Source organism: Nelumbo nucifera, chromosome 5 (assembly GCF_055504915.1).
Source record: "Nelumbo nucifera cultivar China Antique chromosome 5, China Antique-T2T, whole genome shotgun sequence".
Classification (NCBI taxonomy): Eukaryota; Viridiplantae; Streptophyta; class Magnoliopsida; order Proteales; family Nelumbonaceae; genus Nelumbo; species Nelumbo nucifera.
In genome coordinates, this window is record NC_142653.1 from 15,283,303 (window position 1) to 15,304,543 (window position 21,241).

Below are 21,241 nucleotides of genomic sequence, written 5' to 3' on the forward strand. Positions count from 1 at the left end.
AATGACAAATATGGGAGATGTTCCCGATGAACGCTGACATGTGCATGTGGGGTGCACTCTGTTGGGTGCCAATGTGAATTCTTAGGCTCAGTTTGATAGGAGTACAAATACAAATATGTTGAGTGCAAAACCTTGTATTTTGTATGTATTTGCACTGTACATATTTGTACTTTTACTCCTTAGGAGAAGGGGATGACCAAGGTTTTTAAAACCAAACTGGATAACGAATCATTCAGGGGTCCAGTTCCTGGTTCAAAATAGTCCAATCATTTGAACCAAACAGATGGCCCATTCTGACAAAATAAAAACAGCCAAAACCGTTGTCCAGATCAACGGTTCAAACAGTTCGACCAGTTCGACCACCTGGGTCAGTAGTTTACTGACCAAATCAACAGTTTTTTGCCAAAAGACGGTTCTAGGGTGAAATGAAACCAGTCAGGCGACTGGTTCCCGATTTTTCCGGTCCAACTGTCCAATCCGATCCAGTTTTGAAAACACTGGGGATGATAATAACACTTCAGTATCCAGAAAAATCAGAACCCAAGTACCCAACCAAAACCTATGACTAGATTAGACAATGATTACATGGGCTTTTACTGAGCAGCCCATCTCCTTTCCAGAAACTGTGAGTTGGTCTAAATTGTGAATCAGATGTCTCGAAGGTGATGGAAATTGGAAAATAACATTCTTAGAAGGCGTCTAAAAAGAGCTAGGAAAAGTGGCAGCTTTTTGTTTTTTGTTTCTTGCGAAGTAATTCCTGCTCCCGCTTCCTTTTCTAAAAACCTAGTGGCAGATTTTTTCATCTCGCTTGTTATTATTTTGAGAATGCTTCCCAAAAGGTAGGTTGAAAAGTAGAGAAATAAGGACTTTCGCTTCTCTTCAAATCGCAAATTGCAAGTTGATTTAATATCTCCTGCAGAATTTCCTCCTCTTACACAAGTCTTCACAGATGGAACTTAAAGGTTGTTTGTAGGGGCGACAATATCAAAAGGGCGAAAAAAACGAAATCAAATACACAAGAAAGTAAAGCTTAGCAAGGCTCCCTCCTCGCAGAATTTTGGTACAAAGTATCAGTAGTGATATTTCGAGTTTACTTCGAAGTTTGAACCCATACTTTCTGCTTGTCGTGGATAATGCCATAGATTTCTTCTATCGCACAGGGCCAGGGCATCAGTCATCAGCTTCCTTTCACGTAAAGGAAAGGTTACGTGAAACTAGGACGCAATTCCATGGATCTGGAATATCCAACTGATGGGCAACTGAACAGTATATAGCACCTCCCTTGGCCAGTACGTTACACTCCTAGCCCTTTCCTTCATAGGGCTACCAACTGAACAGTGAGTCGGTGATTATTAAAACTTGTTTTTTTCTTGGAAATTACCAAGAAGCTATAATTTTAATTCTCTATGTTAACCAAGGACAGCAGGAAATTCTTGGAATTGATTTTCTTTATTTATAAAGTTATCCCACTACTAAGTCATGATCCGGCACAAATCCATTTTGTATTCCTGCAATATTTTATCAGAACAAAAGTAAAAAAGATAAATACCCATTTATATCCCCCCTACTATCTCCAATAAAACTCAGCTTTTGAAATTCAAATTGTTCAAAATCCAAATGGATAAATGATTAATTAAAAATTATGATACAACCTACTATCATAAATTAATTAAAAATTTATATACAACCTACTATCTCCAATAAAACTCAGCTTTTGAAATTCAAATTGTTCAAAATCCAAATGGATAAATGATTAATTAAAAATTATGATAAAAATGCATTTATCAAAAAAAATAATGATAAAAATGGAAATAAAGCAATTTTTATTTCAGCACTATAACAAATATAAAAACAAAAGAAACATAAAGCAAAAAAAGTACATCTCTGGTTACAGGATGTCTCAGAGAGCCACTTAGAAGTAGGTGGGTAGAAAATGAATAGACAACCTATTGGGTATAAGCTTCCACCGGAGGAAAACTTATATGCCAAGATTTTTGTTGCACATTCATAATTGTAAGTGAAAATTTAGAAGTGCCTGCATCAGTAATTTCTTTTTTCCCATATATGCTCTAAGTAGATTGAGTGGTTGTTTTGTCACGTCAACTTCTTTTGGTGGTTCTGCATGCTTTTGTTAGGCTCCAATGCTCTGTTCCATTTGTTTGTAGTGCAAGGTGTAAAAGCATGAGTTCAAACGGAGTTCAAATTCTAGTTTGTTTTTGGTTGGGTTTGACTTCTGATTTGTTTGTTTGTTGGGGGAAACGGGAAAAAAATGCAATACCCACTTTATATGAAAGAGAACGAAGGAAAGAGGAAAAATATTATCTATGAAAAGATGATTTGTAATTTGAGATGTTGAGAGATACGGGTCTAAGGGCTATTTCCCAAAATTAAAAAAAAAAAAAAAAGAAGGTAAAAGCAAGACCAAAATTGCAAAATGAGAAAGAATTAAGGTAGGAAGGTGGCGCAGATTTTGCACCTGTTTTTAGAATGCAAAATTTGAGACCAAAAGTGAATTTTGAACCAGCTAAAATACAAATCACAGTTACAAACAAACATATGCAATTCTGAACTAGGTGCAAAATTTGCATCAAGTTCAGAGTTACACTGCAAACAAATAGAGCCGAAGACCCTTCAAAGACAGATTAGATGCTCAGGCATACAAGCCAGTTGTTTCATGGCACGTTTCTTGTCATATTTAGACAATACAGATGAAACTCCACTACAGTGTATTGAAGCATAAAAACCTGAACCGGGTGCAAAATTTGTATCCATTTCAGAGTTGTACTGCAAACAAATAGAACCCAAGGTACTTTAGGATTGCTTAGATATTCAGGTAAACAAGCCAATTGTTCTATGACACGTTTCTGCTTAGATGGATGTCCCATTACAGTCTATTGAAGCATAAAAATATGTATATTTCCATACAAAGCACTAAAATCCATTACCATGCATCACATCCTTGATGGTGCATGCTAAATCCCATACCATCAAAATCTTCAAAGTTGCAAAAGTTTATGGCATGGAGTAGATGGGGTTCTTTTCTTTGGGTAGAATGTAGGATAAAATGTTCACTCCAAAGAACCTAAGGTAGTGGCTTGCAAGCTAGTTTGCTCAATTTGAAGGATTTCAACCACATTGGGCTCAGGTTACAGTTTGAGCCCATTGAAAGTTTAACAAATTCCGAACCCAACCTGACCAAAAAGTTGCACCCCCTACCTGGGGCTTGGGCCTTCAGGAAGTGAAAGGCTGAAAGCCATGAATAGCGAGCTTGGACAAAGCAAGGACAGAAGGTCCCTACTTACCATCAAAGCCTTTGATCCACGGTCATAAGAAAAAGTGCCTGAACCATAGCAATTTTTTGAGGTCCAAAAAACAGGGAGAAACTCATGGGCATGGAGAGAAGTCCGAGACAGCAGAGGTCTAATAATCAAAGGAATTCAATGGACGGGAAGAATAGATAATAACATCTTGTTCTGGATGGACAATTAAGTAACTCATGAGCTGTTGACTAAAAAGAACAAGTCCAAGACAGGGAACTTATCAAAAAAACAAGTCTAAGACGGGGAAGCAGAGAACATTGATCTGAAAGTTGAAGATGTAATCAATCCAAGCAGCAAAACATAGAAAATGGACTTGATTCATAAGGTGGTTTTGGAAAATATCAGCAATGAAATCAAAGCCATCCCTAGCCCCCTAGTAGAAAAAGAAGATAAGATTTGATGGGGAGGGGACCCTAAGGCAGATTTTCAACCAAATCAGCTTAAACCTAATCATGAGGATAGACAGCCAAGGTGGCACTCTAGAGAACTGTGCATAAATATATGAAAAATTGAATCACCCATAAATAAAGATCTTTTGTTGGTTCCTCATCAATAATCAATGGTAAATTGCCAACGAGAAAGAGATTAAGAGATAGAGGTGTGAATATTCACCAGGACTGCCAAATATACAGGGGAATGGAAAATGAAAAACACATCTTTATGGACTGACACATAGGTAAGCAAATCTAGATGGAGGTTAGTTTGTCTTGCCCAGGGCAGTAAGAAAATGATATAGAAAGGATTGGTGGGAAAGATACTAAAAAAATAAGGTAGGTGCCAACAAAGAGATACTAAAAAAGTTGTTTTCCTCTTATGGTAAATTTGGAAAGCATGAAATGCAAATTCATTTTAGAAAAAAGATATGTATCAGCCTGTGGTTACTGAAAGGGCTTAGAATATGTTATCAGAATATTATAACAGAGAGGAATTATCTAGATATAGGGCCACAGGATATGTATCAGCCTGTGGTTATTGAAAGGGCTTACAATATGCTACCAGAGTATTATAAGAGAAGAATTATCTAGATATAGGACCACAAAATACCAACTATTGATTAGATGGAATGCCCCTCCCCTCCTATCAGAGATGAGATAAAAATGGCTAGGCAACTGCCGGATGCAATGATGCATAGAAAAGGATAATCAAGAAACATCTGTAGGATTGATTTTGATAGCACTTCTATCAATGTGGCTGAAGCATGGGCGCCAAGAGAAGTGAAAAAAAATGGCAATTCAGAGAGAGCTACAAAAGTGCATATAGAAGCTGATTCCAAGATTGTAATTTAAGGCTAAAATCTAAAAACACAAGACCAACCCTCCCAGGAACTTAATGACCTTAGGGGGCATTTGATAATGGCTTAATTTTTTGAACTGAATGACTTATTGCTTTGTCTTTTAGTTTGTTGAGAGATATATTGTATTTGGTTGTTTTTGGGTTGTTGGAGGTTACAGGGATATTTATAATATTGATAAATTATGGGGACCTATATGTATTTATGGAAGAAAAAGGGGTTTTTGTGTCACTGTGTAATTCTGATATATTTCGGTATGTTGCTTATTTAAGCTAGTGGTTGTGTGAGATTAGGGTTTGAGGAAGAGGAGTGAGAGTGAGTGAGTGAGTGAGTAAGAGAGAGAGAGAGAGAGAGAGAGTGTGTGTGTGTGCGTGAAGCCATGTATCTCTTGTTCTCACAGTGGATATTTTTCCTCTCCTCCCGTGGGTGTAGGCTACCAAGCCAAACCACGTTAAATCTTGGTGTTCTCTCTATTTCTTCTTATTTTTTCCTTGATTTGCTATTCTATTTTATGTTAGTTGACATGGTATCGGAAGGGGTTGTGTTATAATCTTTGTTTGCTCCATGCTCACTCACGAATCTCTCAAGGGCTGCTGATTTTTGGGTGCAGGAGATGTGAAGATGTAGTAGGGTTTCCTCTCACAGTCGATCTTTCTAGGGTTTCTTTTTGGAAGATTGATACTCACTTTTACAGGGGATCAGACCAATTTTAGTCTCCTTTCTTGGTGATTAGTGATGACTTTTTTGACCATCACAATTGCTGTGAAGGTGTCCCGGTTGTTGTGAAGAGTTTAATAGTGGTATGATAAGGTGATTTTGTGAACCGTGAAGGTGTCCCAGTTGTTGTGAAGAGTTTTATAGTGGTATGATAAGTGATTTTGTGAGCTGTGAAGGGGTTCCAATTGTTGCTATTTCATGTTCAGTTGAGGTAGTAGTCGACTACTATGAAATATCTTTGTGTAGTAGTTGACTACTAGGAATAGGGGGCAAATAGTAGTCGACTACTACAAAATCTCTTCATGTAGTAGTTGTCTACTAGCCTCAGGTTGCAGTTGTTTGTTGGTGGTGGTTTTGTGAGTTGAAAAAGGGACTTTGATGCCTCAAGTTGTGGTAGTTTGTAAGTTGGTGAGTTAGAAAAGAGGTTTTGATACCTCAAGTTGTGGTTGTTTGTTAGTTGAAAAAGGGGCTTTGATGCCTCAAGCTATGGTTGTTTTTAATTGGAAAAGGGGTTTTGATGCCTCAAGTTGTGGTTGTTTGTGAGTTGAAAAAGGGGCTTTGATGCCTCAAGTTATGGTTGTTTGTAAATTGGAAAGGGGTTTTGATGCCTCAAGTTGTGGTTGTTTGTGAGTTGGAAAAGGAGCTTTTGTGCCCCAAGTTGTGGTTATTTGTGAGTTTGTGAATTGGAAAAAGAGTTTTGATGCCTCAAGTTGTGGTGGTTTGTGAGTTGGTGATGATTTGTGGTGTGGTGATAACCTTGCCGGTGAACATGTGAAACTCCCTTGGTGTTAGAGAAAATGCAGTGATGTGATAGTTTGTGATGCATTGGTGAATTCTTGCTTCATAGGTCCCTTCAACATCTCAAGGTTCATGGTTGTTGCTTCAAATAGTAAACCTATTTCCATGGAAGTTGCTTCAACATCCTTACTTGCAAACTGAAGCTGGTTTTCCCACCTTGAGCTTCAGGGGGTGTGTTGAGAGAAATATTGTATTTGGATTATCAGAGGTTACAGGGGTATATTTGTAATATTAATAAATTATGGGGACACCTTGAGCTTCTGTATAATTCTGATATATTTCGGTATGTTGCTTATTTAAGCTAGTGGTTGTGTGAGATTAGGGTGAGAGAAAGAGAAGCAATGTATCTCTTGCTCTCATAGTGGATACTTTTCCTCTCCTCCCGTGGATGTAAGCTACCAAGCCGAACCATGTTAAATCTTGGTGTTCTCTCTATTTTTTCTTATTTTCTCCTTGATTTGCTATTTTATTTTGTTAGTTGACATAGTTGATAATAATTAAATAATAAATGATTCAACGGTATAGTAGTCTACTAAACTTCAGCTTAAGCCATTAAGAAGTCCATATGCTAAAACTCAAAGCAATAAGCTTTTCAGTTCAGTCATTTCAGCTATTATCAAACAGCCTCTTAATCAAAGACTGTCACCACTTGGTTTCAGATACAAATATTGAGATTATACAAGCATTTACAGAAAAGCAAATCATGCAGACACAATATGGTTATATCAGGGGGTGGGGGTAGCCCCCCGAATAGTCTTTTCTTAATCAAAGACTGTCACCACTTGGCTTCAGATAGAAATATTCAGGTTATACAAGCATTTACAGAAAAGCAAATCATGCAGCGGACACAATATGGTTTTACATCAGGGCATGGGGGTTGCCCTCCCCAATAGTCCATGAAATTTATATACTTAGAGTAAGCATTACATATGAAGAGTAACTATAATTGCTGGAAATATCATAGCAGCATACTCCAGACCTATTGGTTGTGCCAACTCCACAAGGGCAGAGCTGTTGGCGGTCCAACAAGGGCTGACCATAATTGTCAAGGTGACGCCTAGGCGACAAGGTGTCCTTGGAGGCTTGCCTCACCTAATCGCCAAGCAGTTTTCTATAGCATGCTACAATGTTTTTGAACAATCGTTGACCCGGACAGTCGGACCGGAAACCGTCCAAGCAACCGGTTCCCTTTCACCCCCAACCCGTTCTTGGGTCAAAAACCGTTGACTTTGTCAGAAAATCGCTGACCCAGGCGGTTGAACCGTCAACTCGTTTGACCCAAACAGCGGTTCACGGTTTAAGAAAGTAGCAGAGAAGGAGAAAATGATAGTCTGAGACATGAACTCGGATCTGAAATCCAGCACAGAGAGAAAGAAGAAGAAGAAAACTACAGATCTAAATGTTGTAGAGAAATCGATCTCAGATTCTCAGATCTGCATCTGTTACCGTCGTCTCGCCGTCGCCATCGCCATTATCGTCACCGGTGAGTGCCAAATCATCTCCTCGTCTTCCTTCTTCCCTCCTCCCCTCCTCCTTTTACTTCCCTCCTTGCTTCCTTCTTTTCCTTTCTCTCCTTTTCTTTTTTTCCTTTCTCCTTCCTTTCTTTCTTTCCTTCTTTTCTTCTTTCTTTTTTTCTTTCTCAGCCGACAGTCCCTTCTCCAGTTCTCCACTTCTCCTTTCTCATTTATATTTGCCCTAACGCAAACCATCTGAATCGTTCGACCGGGTCGAACCACTGACCCGGAAACCGGTAGCTAGAATGGTTCCATTTCCGGGTCGGTTTTTAAAACCTTTGCGTGTTATAAAAAACTTTTATATTCTTAATTTTTTGAGGTTATAATTATAAAATAGAAATTTTTAAACTAAAATATTCATTTTGTGTTTTTATATACTAATTTCTTTTTATTATTTTCTTACTTGTTAGGGTTTAATCAACACAAACATTGCTAAATGCTGTATTGAACCCTCAAAGACTACAAAACCTGAACCAATAAGCAAGGAAAAACATAAAATGCTGTCCAATCAACACATTTTCTTCTTTTTCTTTACTAATTTTGTGTGTTTATATACTAATTTCTTCTTCTTCTTCTTCCACCTTTTCTTTTCTTCTTTTCCTATAACAGAAATAGGGGTTCAGCCCCTATATTTTTTGAATTTTCTTTTCTTTCTTCTTTTTCTTCTCATGAATATGTTGGAATATGTTAATTTTCTATACTTTGAAATTTATACTTTTCTTATGAAAATTATGGATATTTATTAAGGAAATATGATAATGGAACCTAGGGAACTACCCTAGGATACATGTTTTTACTGAAAAAATCCATCGCCTAGGCAACAAGGCACCCCCTGTCACCTAGCCTCGCCTTGGCGCCTTGAAAACTATGGGGCTGACATTGGTAAAAACTTCACATCTTAGAAACTTATTGGTGGAAGGTGACTCATGGGTGGTTGCAAACTGGCTAAGAAAAGATTATTCAGGATCTTGGAAGCATAGTTAGAGGGATAAAACAATTGGCAAGGGAGTTTGGAACAAGATTTAAGTTGAGAAATACACCTGCATTAATTCAGAAAATGCAAGAAAAAAGAAAGAGGGGAAGAGAAAGAAGAAGAAAGAGGTTTCAGCAATAGGTTGTGGAAGAAGAAGAGAAGGGAAGAGAGAAAAAAAAGAGTTCGATCTCTTCTCTCTAGCCCTCTTGATCACCTTTTATTAACTTAATTCTAAAACTAAGTACAATTACCTGGATGCCCTTAATGAGGCGGCCAGCACTAAAGAAATAATTAAAAAGAACAAAAAAAAGCCCATAACCAACAACTGAAACACTACTTAAGAGAAATAACAAAACATTAAGGCCCATTCTCACTACACTCCCCCTCAAGCTGAGCATAGATGTCAATCATGCTCAACTTGCTTACATAATGTTGAAGCCAATGGTTTAAAACACGGAGGCGTGACACGAGGCATTCCACTACCTAGAGGCATGAGGTGCAGTTCAAAACATAAGAGGCATAAGCCTCCTGAACACAAAGAGGCGTAAGCCTACTTAAGAGGAGGGGGATGAGGAGGAAGGAGGATTGGTCATTTGTCAATGAAGAAAAAGACAAATGACCCAGACAGATATGACGTAACATAATACGACTAGTGGACTCTAAAACAAATGCAGTTTTGTTCTCTTAGATTGTACTTGGCTCTGCTGAAGCATGTCGAATAGGTAGATCCCATTTGCCTCATGGCCACTCCCAATCACCTTCTGAGATTTCATATCCTAAAAAACACAATATGAAGGGAAAAAAGTCACATTGCAATTTAGGGATTTAGTCAATTATCCAAAGGGTTTTATGAGTACCTGAATCAAAAGCAAGATTTGTAGTGGCACGAATACCTAAATGAGCATATGCAAAGGAACAGCCTCTGAAAAAGCTGTAGCAGTGAACTTCAAATGACTAATGATTCAGCCATACTTCTCATACTCAACCCTGGCAGCTACAAACTGTTCTCCCACTAACTTCTCTCCACCCTGTCTTTGTTCACCTTGTGAGGAGGTGGCTACATTAGCATTTCCACCTTTTCTAGTTTCAAACCTTTTTCCACCATTTTTTTCTTGAGTCTAGCAAAAATGAGCTCTGGATGCAGCTTCCAACAAGTGTCTTTAGTGTTTAGGCTTCTTGCAATATTCACAAATAACATCTTTCTTCCCCGTGTTAACCTTTGGTTTCATCCCGGCATTGGCATAGTGATCAACCTACGACTCGACAGACTAAACAATGTCATCTACTCTCCTCATTGCTCACCATAGCATATGCCTGAGACAAAGTCACCTCATTCTTTGCTCATTTTGCCTCACAATATCATACTTTGGTTTCTCCCCTGTCTTAGATTATTCACATCATGCTTCAATTTGTAAGATCGAGCAACATTAGGGTTTTGGGAATAGGTCTCCATGACACTATCCCACACTTCTTTTGCAGTTTCCATCCACAAGTAATGTTGACTAATGTGTGGTTGCATAGAATTCACTAAACAACCCACTACTATGTAGTTCTCCTGCATCCACCTTTCATAGGTAGGATCATCCTCCTCCGATTTCTTCCTGCTCCCGGTAATGTAACCCCATTTCTCTCTACTACATACATGTATCTTTTTGTCCCATCTAACTTCACAGTAGTCACAAGCCCAAAAAAGATTCTCCACAGACCCCCCATGTCCAAACCCGGAATCTGTGGAATATTTGGTCTCTCCTCCAATTTGCTCCATTGAGTGAACAAATGCAAACAAAAATCAAATTAGGGTTTTACTAGGCTAGATTTACTGCTCTAAGCAAAGAACAACCCTTCAACCTTCCAAAAACAAGGTTTCACAGGACCTCACAAGATGGGGAGGAAGAGAGAAACTTCAACCTCTCTTACTAGAGGTTCTAGAACTCAGTCCAACTAAAACCGCCCTCAATAGAAATCAAAAGTCTTACCTCTGATCCCCAAGCACCCGATCAGTTCCCCATACACACTGTGTATGGGCAAAGAAAAGAGAAAGAGGTCGAAAGTGAGAACCCGCTCTGATACCAAGTTGAGAAATACACCTGTAGTAATTCAGAAAATGCAAGAAAAAAAAAGAAAAAGAGGGAGAGAAAGAAGAAGAAAAAAGAAGAAGAAAGAGGTTTTAGCAATAGGTTGTGGAAGAAGAAGAGAAGGGAAGAGAGAAAAGAAGAGTTTGGTCTCTTCTCTCTAGCCTTCTTGATCACCTTTTATCAACTTAATTCTAAAACTAGGTACAATTACTTGGATGCCCTTAATGAGGTGACCAGCACTAAAGAAATAATTAAAGAGAACAAAAAAAGGCCCATAACCAACAAACATAAACTTAAGCACTATTTAAGAGAAATAAGAAAACATTAAGGCCCATTCTCACTACAATTTAATTGGACATCAAGACCAAAAACAGTTTTGGTCACAGAAGAGAAAAATTTTGGTGGTAAAAAAAATCCATTAAAAGAAAAAAAAAAAGGTATAGGAATAGATGATAAGAAATCGCACAAAAGGACAAAACACCATAATAAAAACAGAAACCAAACACCCCTCATTCACACACACCAAAAATACTCCACTCAAATGCCAAGTTATAAATCTCAAACTGTCAAACACAAAATAAATATGTAGCCCCTATTTGCAAATAATCAGCCCAATCTCCCCCCCCCCTCCCCAATCCTCCAAAGACAAACAATAATATTTTACTCTATTATCTTTGTATCGCTTGGTTATTACTCCTCTTCCCCCACCTCACTAGGCAAAAAATATAGTTTACAAGCCGCATCCCAATCCCACTCCATGTAAGGCTGCATACATTTGTCCCTTCCCAGACCCCAATTGGTAGGAGCCCTATGCACTAGGTTGCCCTTTTTTATCCCAATCCCACTCCATGAAAGATCTTATAGCAAAATCCTCACCTCCCAAGAAGAAAGATCAATATCTTACTAACATAAACTTCCTTTCCAATTATCTTTTCCAAGTCAAATTTCTACTAAACCTTCCTATCTTTGTCAAAGCTCACCCCTTCATCTACATCCTGCATCTAGGAGTCATCCCCATTACCTTACAAGTCTTTCCTTTGAACTTCTACAACTGTCTTCTTATTAGAATCCAAATAGAATTTTGAATTTACTCCCAAAGTCGCATGTTTTTTGAAAGGAAATAGTATAATTATATTAATTTAAAAGAGGGGGACCAGACTCTGTGAGCTAATACATACCATTTACAATCAATAAGAAAGATGAGAAAAAAAAATCATAAACCACTGATTTGCCTCCATTGATCACAAAAAGACTGGACTGAGATTACCCCTAAACTCCTTTGTACTGCATGCTCATTTAACCAAGTCATATTATCCAAATAATTTTGCATATGATCAGATGTCAAGCTGTCAAGCTTTTTTCCTTCATCTTTCTGATGTTGTATATTGTCCTTCACAGCCCTCCACTTATATGCCATCTTGAACATATTACACAGGCCTGCCACATAAAAACCATCATTCAAATGAGTGTTTTTATCTCTTCTCCTAGACTCTCTGTGGTCTTCAGCATTGCCATTTGCAAGCCTTTTTTAACCCAAATTACGCCCACTATTTGGCAAACCAGGTAACTATCAATATAAAAGCTTTTCTCCCCCTCATCCTCAGCCATTTTTTCTTCCACTTCTGCTGCCTAAATGTCCCCACAACACCCTACCGCTTCTTCACCTTCACTAGTAGCTTTTTCACATGAATTTGGATCTTCATCATCAGGTTTAGAAACTACTTCTCTATTTGATTCTCTTGTTGAATCAAACTGTTGTACATCATTCCTAACAAACTGAAAAGTTTTCTCCCTACTTTTCTCTAATTTGAAAACAAAATCAATTCTACATTCTAATGCAAACCCATGGAATTGAAATATACATCTTTAATATTCTCATATTACAGAAGTTATTCCATTTCCTAGTTATCTTTTGGAGGGACTAGAAACCATATATATTCTTGTATCCAAAGTATATTCTGAACATTTTGATATTAGGACACTATGGATGTAGCCAAGGACCAAAGTATCGGTATTGAGTATCGTATCGAACAGCTAAGATACGGATACGGATACACTTTGGAAATGCATGGATACGGACAAAAATATGGAAACACTTGAATACATTAGGGAAATGCATACAAATTCCATAAGTATATTAATAATACTAAATTTAATGTCAAAATAAACACAAGTAATGTATAAATACATAGAAAATGTATATTTTAATGATATATATGAAGAAATACAATACAATTAATTTAGTGGGATGCATAGATATTATACAACTTTATTTATAATACATTAATCAAGAGTCTTAAGACACATATTATATAAATTTCTATAAATTAGTACATGCACAAATCTATTATTATTTATTTTCTATTAAAGTCCAAAGGAAAAACATATGCAACAATTATATTTGAATTATTATATCAATTATTTTATATTTTACTATTTTTAATTTTTAACATTAGCAAAAAGGTCAACTAAAAAGTTAATTCTCAAATGCTTGGTAAATAATATTTTTATTTTTGTAAACAATAAATATGTTATTATAGAATGTAAATTAAAATATCAATTAATAATTTACAAAAATATATAATATTAACATATATTAAATCTATTAAAACTTTGAAGATACATATCATATGTAAATTCATAATTTTTAATTACTAAAATAATTATTCCATTATTAATATTTTTGTCTTTAAATTTTCTAAAATATATGATCAGATTCAATTTATATTATACTCTCGAGTATTATGTAAACAATATTTTTATTTTTGCAAATAATAAATACATTGTTATTTAATACAAATTAAAATATTAATTATGAATTTATAAAATTTTTAAGATACATATCATGTGAAAATTTATAAATATTGAGTACTAAAATAATTATTCTATTGTTAATATTTTATTTGTATAAATTTCTTGAGATTAAGAAGCATTTTTTATATAAATGTGAATTTAATAAATTATTTATTTTATTAGTTTATAAAATATTATTTTGAATATTATCATTTTTAATTTGTTGTTAAAGTTATTGAATATAATATATGTTATTTATTTGAATTGATTGTGAATGTTAAAGTGGGTAAAAGTTTATGTATTTCATTTATTATCAAAGAACAGGCAAAGGCATAGTGGTTAAGAGCATGTTTAAGTCTTTGGGCGCTGGTGACTTGAGTTCAAAATACACTGGCCTCTTTTTTTATAGTAAGCGCGAATCTAACATGTGTTCGTCAAAATGTCAGATACGCCTCTATATCACTGAAGTATCAGACTGTATCGATCGATACCATACGATATGCACCGATATGGTGGCATATCGGACCGATACACATGACTAGAAGGATACACCTCTAGTTGTAGCATATCCTTATCAATGCCTTCCAATACCAATACGATGCATCCAATATGGGGTGTATCGTATCAATATTTTAAACCTTGGATGTAACACTCCTATGACAACATGACATAACAAAACCATCATGAAATGCATTGTAAACCCCCAAGTCTCTCATCAATGCATGCAAATTGCAAAATACCTTCAATAACTTAGTGCAATATGGCTTAGCAAACTATGGAACAATCATCCCCAAGTGAATAGGAATCAAGTCTGAAGAAAAAGGATTCATGTCTTGTTTGGATAATCATATCATATTATATCAAGCCAAGTGATAAACAAAATAATCATAAGTTATCAACGCCATGTATTTACTCAATGTTACAAATGGCATATATGCTTTTGATTCCTGTTTGAATTACAATGTTAGTGCAGGGTTAAATGGGAACAAAATTTGGAAGTCAAACTAAACTTAAAAAATTTTATTCAAATGAAGTCAGTACTCAAAGTTTCAAATTATGCTCAGGTACAGTGAAACATCATCTAACAAGTGAAAAAATGAAGTTAACTTACAAGGCCAAAACTCAATAAAGGCCCAAAAATTTCCACCAGAAACTTCCAACAACTCCCCAGATCACAGAATTGATGAGGGCCATTATAAAGCCCAGTCTGAAAACATCAGGAAGGTCTACATAACCCGCTGTTAAAAAAGGGAAAAGAATAGTCATCAGTTGATGTGAAGTCACAGATGCTAAATATATAAAGGAACAAAACGAGTATAAAGTATGAAAACAAAGGCAGTCATGCCATCTTCACAATTTTAGACCACATGTACATAAAAGAAATTATTTTCTGAACATAAAGAATAACAGTTAAACCACATTCAACTTTTGAACCCAAATAGGACTCCTGAATATTGAAGGAACCATAAGACAAAAGCTGAAAGAATGAAAGAGATGCAATGATGGAGTAGCACCTCCATAATAAACTGCTGCCTGACCACTGCTATAATGTGTTAATGCACCAAAGAGATTGGTGTTATATGCCAAAGCCAGTGCAGCCAACACACCATGTACTCCAGATGCCAAGTGCATGGCAAGAAATGCAGAGAACAGAGCTCCTACATGACCAGTCTGACTTGCAAATAAGTAGTGGATGAAGAAATAAGCTGCCTGGAGAACACCAAATGCAGCTGGCCAGCTCAATGATAATGACTGAAGGGATTTGGCCACACAACTAGACATCCATGTTACTATACCAAGATTTGTCAATTGACCTGCCATGCCAACAAGAACCGCAAACCAAGCTAAAGTATCCCAAGCTGATTTTTCACTTAAGCAATCATCCCATTGCAGAACTCCCAAGAGCAGGAGAATGGATAACCCAAGCATTGCTGCAACTACACTTGCTATACCAAGAGTATCTCTACACACAGAGCAAGCCTTATCAGTATTCCAAGACCCAGATAAATGTGCACATATTATCATTGAGTGTTTAAGGAATTCAAGAACATAGTAAGCACCTGTATAATATGCATAATATATGTCAAATTTTGTATTTTAAACAGAAATGAATTGAATGACATAATTTAGTGTGGGAAAACTTATGATTTATTTTCATAAAAACATGTGGTAGATGGGTAATACAGATTTAAAAAAAAAAAAGGATGTTTTATTTTCAGATATATTTTTATAATAATATAACCATAGTTGTATTTATAGATATTAGTATTCATAAAGATTTTTTATCAGAATTAATATTCTTAAAGATCATACCTACATTTAAATATAAACATACCATTTTTACCAAACATGAAATCACCTTTAACTGATCTTTTTTTACCATTAACCTTGAATTTCATTAATGAATAAAAGAAAACCCCAATCTCCAGATAGGATAGACAAAAGACAATACAATCAGCCCTTGTCTGGTGTCTAGCCGTCTACCTAGCAATTTTTCCAATATTACACTAAGTTGGAATTACATTGGCCCATTTATGCCTGACCAAATACTTTACCATACTTTTTATTTTTGAAACTTAACTATAAATAACCCCTTTCCAGTATTATGCTCATGGCATATGCATATTTACTAGACAAGCTCAAGAATGCTATGTCAGTATGTTGGAGAAACTAAACTGATAAAAAGATGCAAAACCATACAACTATTTAACAAGTATTATGTAACTTGGAAACAAACCTCTATTGATAGATGCAATTTCATCATTCAAATTAAAAGGAACAATGAACATTTTTTCACAAAATCAACAGCAGGCACTGCGTGGATGGGTGAAAAGCAAAGCCATTTACTCCAGAGGCAAGAATCTAATAGGGTGAACTAACTACATTATATAGATTCCATGCATGAAAAATCATGAACTAATTCGCATAAAAATAAGAGACCTTAAGACAGTGAATGGTCTGAATTACAATTTACAGTTAAACTTCATTGAATAGTTTAATTAAAAAATAAACTCAAATGGACTGAAAACAATGAAGAAGCAGGGGAAATGGCCGTGAGGCAAAGCTCTAAAGATTGTGACATTTTTCTCTGAGCATATGGAGAACATTTAGTTGACTATTCTGAAGTGGTGATTGAGAATATGATGGTTAAATGTATATGAGTCAATAACAGCAGATGATTGAACCATTGAACCCTGAATTTCTAGTCACAATGGTTCACATGTCTTTCTTTTGGTAGAAGTTCAACATCTGGTCTGGGTTTCACAATTTAATTAACCTATATCATGGCATTTGCAAATGCAAATGAGCTAAGATTTTCCACTTTATCCAAAGAATCAAGTGATCATTTGATTCCCATAGACACTTACAACAATAAGTGCAACACCACTTTGTATCCTTAGCCACCATTTTCACATCCATCGCCCTGAAAAAGTTGATAGGCCCATTAATCAAGTTTTCTCAAGCTTCCTGAGCCCAACTTCACAATGTGCATTATGTTCCTACTCCTAACTCCAGCATTTGTATTTAATCAACAAAGTGAGGCATTCACTTAAGAATTGTCTATCCAATTAAACAACACTGAAATTTAATGGGCATCAAGAATGGAAAGGAAAACAGATTGAAGCATCTATTCACAGAGGGCCACAGAAGCATCAGTTCTATGATTTGAACCTTAAGGTTGAACCAAATGACAAAGTTTCCCATCTTACAATTAATTGGAAAAAGTTGTTCCTGGAGTACAGTAGCATGAGAACCAAATACAAACAGAAAAATTTATGAGTATAATCTTAATTAATATATTTATACATGTAGGCCAAAATAGGTGATTTGCATTGTTATTCCACCATAATCTATCAACAAAAAAGGTGGATTTGCATTGCTAAATGATAATTCAATAATATGAACCAAATGCTGAGAGGTTGTTGTCAAACATTATGACAAAATAAATTAGGCAAACAGATCCAGCCAGAGACTGTAAGGAAATTAGGAATTAAAATACTCGCAAAAGAATAAAGCATAAGAACAAAAGTAGTGCTACTTACCCAAATACCCACAAGGAAACAGCAAGGAGCATTGTACAGATCATCACCCATTCATTCCTTGTGACAGGACCCATCTGCTCCAGTTTCTTTGTAGCCATAGCAGGAGCATCTGGTGTATCTTTGATTTCAGGGGGGTAGATCTTATACAGGACTAAGGGAGTAACCAGAAGAGAAACAAATGCAGGCAAACTAGCAGCCTTGAACCAGGAAACCCATGGACTTGCAATTTTCACCCCAAGTTCCTCAGCCAACTTGAGGCAAAGTAGGTTTTGAGCTGCAGCAGTTAGGAAAAGAGCACTTGAGTTACCAGCGGACTGTCACGCATCAAACAAGAAGAAATAAGTCATAAAGATATCGCTAGATAATGCTAAACCAAGAGAACAAAAAATATGAAGCTCACAAAAAATAATCACAAGTAGAAATAAAGTTTAACCACCAGACGGTGCTGAAAACATGTATGTGTCGTTAGCACAATTTGTTTACCTAGAAGAAACAAAACAAAGTCTTGCCCTCTTATAGATAATAACTGGAGCACCATAACTATCATACCATACAGACCAACCATGGCATTCCAATTGCAAGCTAATCATACTATACATGAAACCAGAAATTCAGAAAAGGAAAATTTTCTTCTTCTTTTTTTGTTTCTTAAAGTATCCATGTATCTGTTTGACTTTTCAGAAAATTCAATTAATCAAATGGTTAGGATCAAAACAATGAACGGTTTGAGCGAGGACATTGCCAAGCTACAGCCCACTGATTGAATTGGTTGAATGGGTACGCCGTCTGGAGTTTATATTGTCTCAAGTGAAGAATAGTTCACCTTTACAGGTCATGAGAAGGATAAAGGAGGCAAATGAAGAGGAAGAATACGGAATGATCTTGAAGCAATTGAAGCAGAATAGAATGTTAACCTGGAATTGGGACTGAACCAGATAGGAACCAAGCCTTTTGGAAGAGGGATCCCCCGGTTTACTGCCGGCAGAAAGAGACAACGACTTAATAATCGGCAAGAACACTCCTCCAGCTCTTGCAGTCGTACTCGGCATCGCTGGAGCAATAAGCGCTTCACTAAGCGTCAATCCGTAAGACAATCCCAACGTACTTTTTCCAAGCCACTTGACGAAGTAAGTCGCAATCCTATCACCAAGGCCCGTCTTGACGAATCCCCGAGCAAAGAAAAACGAAATGACAATCAACCAAATAACCTCGCTGGTGAATGCCCCAAAAGCAGTTGAGAAAGATAGGGTTTTTGTAACAATTGAGGTCGTGAGACCAAGAAACGCCCAAGCACCGACTGGAAGAGGACTCAAAACCAGTCCGGCTATGGTCGACAAGAAGATAGAAAGCAACTGCCATGCTTGCGGAGTGACTTCAACTGGTTTTGGTACGAAGAATCGAACGATAACTCCAATGGCGACTGATATTACGAGGGGGATGAGCTTCGCTCCCTGAGGACCAGGACCAGAGCCAGAAGCAGAAATCTGTACCTTCTTGTCTGAGGAAGAGGAGGAAGCTTTAATGGTTTTATGAGAAGTGTAGGGTTTAAGAAGAGGTGCAAATGGCTTCGGTTTGAAGAGAGAGAGTCGAGCATGAGAACCGAGAAAGGAGGTTGAAAAAGATCTGAAATCATCGATTGGTCTGATGGATGGTGCAGGAGAGATTGACGGGAGATATTTGCAACAAGGCGATCGAGATCGCCGGGATAGAGAAATACGAGAGGAAGAAGCGAAGGTCTTGACGGAAGGTGGGTGAAGAGCGAAGCTCTCCATCGTTGAGATGAGGTTCTATGCTACCTCTTCCTCTGTTGTTCTCCGAGACCCTCGAGAGAAACGCCGGAAGGCGCGGAACCTCCAATTATGGAATAAGTAGCAATCGAATATTGACACATGAGGAGGAAGATTGATAGTGGAGCTTAAGTAGTGTATGAATTCATATATAAATAATGATGTTTGTATAATCGCATCTATAAAATCGTAGCCATTCGATTTATGGACTGAAACAATGGGACTCAAGGAATCCATCAATTGAATGAGCGGTTTTATACGAACTGTTCCTTTTTATCCCTTCGAGAATTTAAGGCCTCTTCTTGTACTCTTTTTTTTTTTTTTTGTCAGCGATTTTACAAATTACAACTCTTCTCTTTGGTGAATCACGATCCTTTTGTTTCTGTCAATGGAACGATGACACTTGGAACAAATAGAAAACGCCACGTGGATATATATATGACGTCAACATTCGGGCAGCCCGTCCGCTTAACCACTAAATCATTTATTTGCTTACAAAATTATTTACTTAACCCGATGATCCGATTGGTTAAACCATTGAATAATTGACCTTAATAGATTATGAGGTAGCCTTTCTGTCATTAGTAACAATAATTCACATTTATCTTGTTTTTTTTTTGTTTTTTTATAATTGAAAAGAGAAGTAACAACTACCAGCGGATTGGGTCGGGTTTATGGTGAACCCGGGCCCGATCCTAAACCCAATCTTTTTAATTATAGCCCAATCTATACTGTAATTTGATGCATTTAGGTTGGGTTTGGGCCCTGGTCAAGTTTGGATTGGTCGATAAATTCACTCTAAAATTATACATATATTTATGTATATATGTAAATATGTATAGTTGGGTCAAGGTTTTTAAAATTGGATTGGACAATGAACTGTTCATGGGTCTGGTTCCCGAGTCGAGTGGTCCAATCATTCGAACTGAATAGATGGCCCATTCTAACAAAAGAAATAAAAAATGACCAAAAACCGTTGGATGATTCAAATGGTTCAACCGCCTAGGTTAATGGTTTGCTAACTAAATCAATAATTTTTGGCCAAAAAAACGGTTTTAGGATAAAATGGGTGACCAGTTCCTAGTTTTTCCAGTCCAACCCTCCAATTTGGCCTGGTTTTGAAAACCATGAGTTTGGGCCATGTTCAGGCTACCTAAGGGCTAATAGGCTAGGCCCAACCCAAAAATAAAAAAAAATAAATAAATAAAACTTGACTTATTGAGCCTAAATCTGACCCGATGACCAAAAATCAAAACCTAGCCCATGTAAAAATTTGGACTGCAGTTTAGGCTCAAATTGAACTGCCTAAGTTGCACCCCTATATGAAACAAGCTAGGAGGAGAGTTCCAGACTTAGCCTCCTGGCCGGGCGATGATATGTACTGGCTTAATATAGGACCTATGCTCGTGGACAAGTTTTACAATAGAAAACAAGTTGGTCAAAATTTGTATATTTTTTTGTAGTTGTAGTGTTGTACTAATGTAGTAGAACACTTATTATGCACTTGTGCAAGTATTAATCAAATTTATCAAAAAAAATTAAGTATTGATCAGATATATGGTATTTGAATTTGAATTTTTATGAATTGGGAGGGAGATGTTCGGAACTGATATATTAAATTTTCAATGTCCCCAAACCCTAACCAAGCTCCATGTAATCGAGGACATGTTCGGAACTGATATGCTGATTGTTCTAATAAGATTTCTCAAATTGAGTTTTTTAAGATCAATGATTTTTCTCATAAAGCAGAGAAATTGTTTGTTTGGAACTAACTGCCATGTCAAACGATTTCTCATAAATTTGTTATGAATTTATTTGATAGTGATCTTTGTGTTTATGGAAACTATTTCTCATGTTCATGTCAGATGGTACATCATAAAAAAAAAGGATCGGTCTTAAAAAAAGAAGAATAATTGAATTTGTTGATTTT

At 36.5% G+C, this 21,241-nt stretch overlaps 1 protein-coding gene across 6 annotated transcripts; it reads right to left on the reverse strand.

Moving 5' to 3' along the window:
• Positions 1-966: 966 nt before the first annotated feature.
• DIT2.1 (dicarboxylate transport 2.1) lies at positions 967-19,434 on the reverse strand. 6 transcript variants are annotated; one of them, XM_088887697.1, is made up of 6 exons: positions 18,439-19,434; positions 17,525-17,838; positions 16,850-16,905; positions 14,996-15,541; positions 14,593-14,719; positions 1,396-1,508 (listed from the first exon to the last, which is right to left on the reverse strand). In XM_088887697.1, exons 1-5 carry the CDS (start codon positions 19,294-19,296, stop codon positions 14,604-14,606), a joined length of 1,890 nt encoding a protein of 629 aa, XP_088743823.1. In that variant the 5' UTR covers positions 19,297-19,434; the 3' UTR covers positions 1,396-1,508; positions 14,593-14,603. The 6 variants fall into 6 exon arrangements, with proteins under 6 accessions (XP_088743825.1, XP_088743823.1, XP_088743824.1 ...); XM_088887696.1 differs by lacking the exon at positions 1,396-1,508 and adding an exon at positions 2,658-2,784; XM_088887699.1 differs by lacking the exon at positions 16,850-16,905 and having other exon boundaries at positions 967-1,508; positions 14,996-15,444.
• Positions 19,435-21,241: the final 1,807 nt, after the last annotated feature.

Bases quoted from the DNA above. Each gene is read 5' to 3' on its own strand.
- DIT2.1 (XM_088887697.1), bottom strand. From the start codon at position 19,296: ATGGAGAGCTTCGCTCTTCACCCACCTTCCGTCAAGACCTTCGCTTCT. The intron at 15,542-16,849 runs GTAAGTGTCTAT...CATATTATACAG, and splicing joins GTGGTGTTGCACTTATTGTT to GTGCTTACTATGTTCTTGAA. The intron at 14,720-14,995 runs GTGCTACTCCAT...CTTTTTTAACAG, and splicing joins GGCAGCAGTTTATTATGGAG to CGGGTTATGTAGACCTTCCT.